At 41.3% G+C, this 4,946-nt stretch overlaps 2 protein-coding genes across 3 annotated transcripts in view; both read left to right on the top strand.

Moving 5' to 3' along the window:
- dvl2 (dishevelled segment polarity protein 2) overlaps nt 1-1,404 on the top strand; it is a 29,047-nt gene extending 27,643 nt beyond the window's left edge. The window contains exon 15 of the mRNA XM_015379524.1: nt 718-1,404. Coding sequence (XP_015235010.1) covers nt 718-1,271 — 554 coding nt within the window. The 3' untranslated portion in view covers nt 1,272-1,404. The remainder of the gene's footprint in view (nt 1-717) is intronic.
- A 1,264-nt stretch (nt 1,405-2,668) lies between these two features.
- acadvl (acyl-CoA dehydrogenase, very long chain) overlaps nt 2,669-4,946 on the top strand; it is a 22,976-nt gene continuing 20,698 nt past the window's right edge. The window contains exons 1-3 of one of the 2 annotated variants that reach the window (XM_015379531.1): nt 2,669-2,757; nt 3,015-3,101; nt 3,202-3,271. In XM_015379531.1, the coding sequence (XP_015235017.1) occupies nt 3,028-3,101; nt 3,202-3,271 (144 nt within the window). In that variant the 5' untranslated portion in view covers nt 2,669-2,757; nt 3,015-3,027. The remainder of the gene's footprint in view (nt 2,758-3,014; nt 3,102-3,201; nt 3,272-4,946) is intronic. The other variant, XM_015379532.1, reaches the window with a different exon arrangement.

The following is a 4,946-nucleotide window of genomic DNA, read 5'->3' as shown; positions in this document are numbered from 1 at the left end:
AGATCAATTTAGAGTTGCAGATTTTAATCTTAACTAGTTAAACCTGCTTCATGAAACGAACCCCAGGTGATCTTGCTGCCAAATCACAATCTAGCTTCACTTTAATATTTATTGATGTCTAGAACTTCAGACAATAATAAAACATGCAAACAAGCATTACGAGCCGGTTGATTCGGAAGTTTGCGTTCAGTTTGTCAAAATAACGTTTAATCACTTATATTAGTGGTTAAAAAATCTTTCTAGAAAATATTCTGTTGTCTTTCCTGTTTTGAACAGTGGTGAATTGACCTCAATGTCAAAAGATAAACAGCCAGTTTCTAACTAAATCGGATTTTTAGCTCTAAAGTCGTGTTCTGCTGCTTCTGTGTTGGAGCCAGATTTCACATCCAGGTGTAAACATGCACTGAATGTTTCGTACAGAACCTAAACATGTTTTTATCATAACATGCAGCACACCCTTATTAGCAGCCAGGATTGTTTCCAAAATAAATTCAGCTTTAAATAAAGTAGCAACATTTAAAAGTCCCATTTTAAATTTGAATACATTTATCTAAATCTTATTTTTTTAACCAACCAAATAATTTTCACTGATTCCTTGTTTTTTAGTAAAAGCATCAAAAAAGTCATTTTTCTGTTTGCTTTAATTGGGTATGCACCACTTCTGGCTATTTTGACCTTTTTTATTATTTTTTTATTGATGATTTTTCCTTCTTTCAGGGAGCCGAAGCAGCGGCTCGACCAGAAGCGAGGGCGAGCGTCGACGCAGCAACAAAGGCCCTGGCAGCACTGCAGGCGGTGGGGAGAAATCCCCCTCTGGTGAAGGCGGCGGCGGCGGTGAGTCCCGCTCCGGCAGCGGCAGCGAATCCGAGTATTCCACCCGCGGCAGCCTGAGGCGGGGCCACGGCTCCTCGGCCCAGAGCGAGCACAGCCACGCCTCGTCACAGCGCTCCCACCACCACCGGATGCCGCAGCCTCCCCACATGTCCCCTTACCCGCCGGGCATCCTGCCCTACAACCCCATGATGCTGATGATGGTTCCCCAGCACCCACACCCGGCCATGGCCGCCCACGCTCTCCAGCACCCGCAGCAGCTATCGGCTGCCCCCATGCACCAGGCGCTCCCCCCTCCTCCTTCCTCCACCCCAGGGGGACCTCCCGGGGCCCCTCCTACCCGCGACCTGGGCTCAGTGCCTCCAGAGTTGACCGCTTCCCGTCAGTCGTTCCACCTGGCCATGGGGAATCCCAGCGAGTTCTTTGTGGACGTCATGTAGTTCTTTAACTTTTCTTCTTCTCTCCTTTTGTGTTGAGTGATAGTTCATGTGTACGGTTCCTTTGATGTGACGATTATCTGCTCAGTGAGCTCACACATGCCCATCAGAGTAAGGGCGTTTGTTTCAAATTAGGTAAAAACAGGGTTGAAAATGGCAAGAATTTTAAAAATCTAGCTGAGATCAGATTAGGTGTGGCAGTGAGTTTAATCCCCCCAAGTACATATCAGGCACACAGCTGCCTGAATGGTTCAGAAAGACTCTGATGTTCTGCTTCCTCCTCCTTCAAGTAGCTTCAGAGCCAGGAAACAGACCTACAGAGTACAGCAGGACACTAGAGGGCGCCAGGTACACCTTATGCTGGAGGAAAGGGGGGGGTATGCTGTCATTGTAGCACCAGATTGATGAGTGCCTTACTTTTTTGAGACATTATGGAACACTCCAGGTACATAAAATGTTTGACAATGAAAGTCTCTGTATATAGATACCTACAGCTCCTATGTAAAGCGTTACGCACTAATGTGAAAGGAAAAGGTCCAAACATGTCAGTGGGACTCGAGAGAATACATCTGATTACTCTTGATCCCCTTAGAGGTACCATGATGTTCTGAATGTGATACCACATGCTAATGGCCAATGGCGGTACCTGTTTAATTACATTCAGTGTATATCTTTAATGTGATCCAAGCTCCTCATCCTTCGTTTTTATCTTTCTGACTCACATTATTCACCTGATTTTTTGTTTTTTTGTTTTGTATGCGTGACTTTATAAATCATGTGTAATCCAAATATCAAGGTGCTAAATGAAGAGTGGACATTACAAAAAGAAAGACATGAACGCTTCGGCCGCTGTTTGATTACATAACACCACCATTTGTTTGTGCCTTTCAGAATAAATTTGATACTAGCTGACTGCCTGACTGTTTAGATTTTTTGTGTTTATATTTTCTTGCAGGTTTGTTAAATTAAACAGAGTGGCAACTGTTGGTTTGGCTTTTCAAAATAGAAGAACAATTTCACATTTCAATTTTAAGTTGTTTTTTTTTGTTTTTTTTAATAGAGAACCAGCAGAAAGTATTTTATTAAGTGATAATCAGACCACATTGATCAGATCTTAATCTGGGGCTTTTGTTTTGGGTCAATTTACTTGATTATATATATATATATATATATATATATATTTCAAGATAATTTAAGAAAATTTCCAAGTGAAGTTATTATAGTTTGTGAACAAAATAGTTTAATCATTATAATAAAGTGGAAGGTTACTGCTCCCTGGAAGTGAGAAAATAACTCATTGATGATTTAAAAGTTGCTCTGAATATGTATTCTGTCCCGGAACCTTTATCCGACTGACCACTAGGGGGCGCTGGTGCAATGACACCAATGTAAGCTTTCGCTTTAGCCCTCAGAAGAAGCCAGAATAACAGCGGCAGCACCAGCAGCGGCGAAAAATCAGATCCAGTGGCGATTCGGTCCTTTTTACTCGGTCAGAGGATAAAGTTTTATAATTATTAAGTTAATTTCTTCCATTTAGAGTCCCTCTGTCATAATCCTTTATAAGAAACTTGAATGTTTAAACGTATTTACTATATTCTAAACGGAGGTATTTACAGTCCACCCTGTAATAGTTACGAAACAGTCGCTGTTAGCTGTGTGTTGGCACCTTGTTACCTCTTTTATGTCAGCTAATATTTAGTGTTTGCTTTTGCTTTTTGTCTTACTCGATTAAAATATCATTTCCAGAACAAAATAAACCATGCTGCTTCGTAAGGTCAGCCAGTCTTCCGCCGTTTGCGGATCCATTCTCAGGAATCCTGCAGTGCTGTCAGGGTGAGGAAACGCTGCTGGCAACGTTTAAGCTTCTGATCTCCGCCTGTAATGCCTCTAAAAACTAAAACATGGTGTTATATTTCTTTCTTTTTGCGTTAAGAAGCCAGCGTCAAGCCGCGGTGGTACTCGCTGTACCAAACGGTCGGCTCTACGCCAGTCAAGCTGCTCAGGTATGATAAACATGTTGGTTTTTTTAAATAAACATGTTAGTTTTAATATTTATCTGGTTTAATATCTGCATAAATCAGCATTGTGGGTTGTTACTGTTTGTACTGACTGAAGGAGCTGTAAAGTATGCATGATATAACAGCCTCGGTGTGGAATTGGGGGAAAGTTCACGGGTCACGTGACTCAGTTATTAAAGGTGACACACAGCAGTTGTTTAGGCAAAAGTTCTATGGAAGGTTATATAATCTAAACTAGACCTACAAAACCTCCTTCCAACATTTTCTGTCTCTATATATACACATACATATATATACATATATGAGATAAGTATATATATATATAGTACACTGTGTGCAAGTATTAGGGAAGTTGTATTTTTGATAATTATTTTTATCATTGGGCCACAATTGTGTTCTCAATCAACCCAAAAGACTCCTTGATATCAAAGTTTCATAATTTTGTAAGTTTTTTTTTTTTTTCTAGATTTGGCCATTTTATGAGGATGTATGTATATGCAGGTGAATAGTACTGTGCAGAATTATTAGGCAATATAATAAAAAACAAATATATACTTATCTCACTTGTTTATTTCACCGGGTAAACCAATATAGCGACTCAAAATTCAGAAATAAACATTTGCGACATTCAAAAACAAAAAACAGATCAGTGACCAATATATCCGCCTTTCTTCACCATGACACTCAAACGCCTTCCATCCATAGATTCTGTCAGTGCCTTGATGTGTTTGCGACCCACATTGCGTGCAGCAGCCACCACAGCCTCCCAGACACTGTTCAGAGAGTTGGACTGTTTTCCCTCCCTGTAGATCTCACACTTCATGAAGGACCAAAGGTTCTCCATGAGGTTCAGACTTTCTCTGGCCAGCCACGCTGTGGTGTATTTTGATGTGTGTGACGGAGCATTGTCCTACATGAATATCATGTTTTTCTTGAATGATGGCGACTTCTTCTTGTACCACTGTTTGAAGAAGGCGTCTTCCAGAGAAACTGGCAGTAGTTCTGGGAGTTATTTTTGACTTCATCATCAACCCGAAAAGGTCCCACAAGCTCATCTTTGGTGATACCAGCCCATGCCAGTACCACCTTGCTTGTCTATCTCCAGCTGTCAATGGGGGAGAGGCGCCGCTTGCTTGTCTTTTGTCTTGTGTGTCTTGTTCAAAGGTGGCCTTTTTTCGGCTTTCCTTACCTTGGCCAGGTCCCTGAGTATTGAGCACCTTGTGGTTCTCGGCACTCCAGACATGTTGCAGCTCTGAAATATGGCACAACTGGTGGCTAATGGCTTCCTTGCAGCTTTTTTCCAAATTTGACTTTTCAGAGTCTGTCAAATCTCTTTTCTGACCCATTTTGCCAAAGGATAGGAAGTTGCCTAATAATTAAGCACACCTTATATAGGGTGTTGATGTCATTAGGCCACATCCCTTGTCATTACAGAGACGCACACCACCTGGTAGTTGGCTTTTAAGCCTATACAGCTTGGAGTAGGACAACATGTATGAAAAGGATGATGTGGTCGAAATACTCATTTTCCTAATAATTCTGCACACAATTTATATATATGTATGCATGTATGTGTGTATATGTATGTATGTAGATGTGTGTGTGTGTGTGTATATGTATATTAGGGGTGGAACGGTTCACAAAATCCACGGTTCGGTTC

Source organism: Cyprinodon variegatus, unplaced genomic scaffold (genome assembly GCF_000732505.1).
Source record: "Cyprinodon variegatus isolate N-32 unplaced genomic scaffold, C_variegatus-1.0 Scaffold193, whole genome shotgun sequence".
Classification (NCBI taxonomy): domain Eukaryota; kingdom Metazoa; phylum Chordata; class Actinopteri; order Cyprinodontiformes; family Cyprinodontidae; genus Cyprinodon; species Cyprinodon variegatus.
This window is presented reverse-complemented; position numbering and strand designations above follow the sequence as displayed.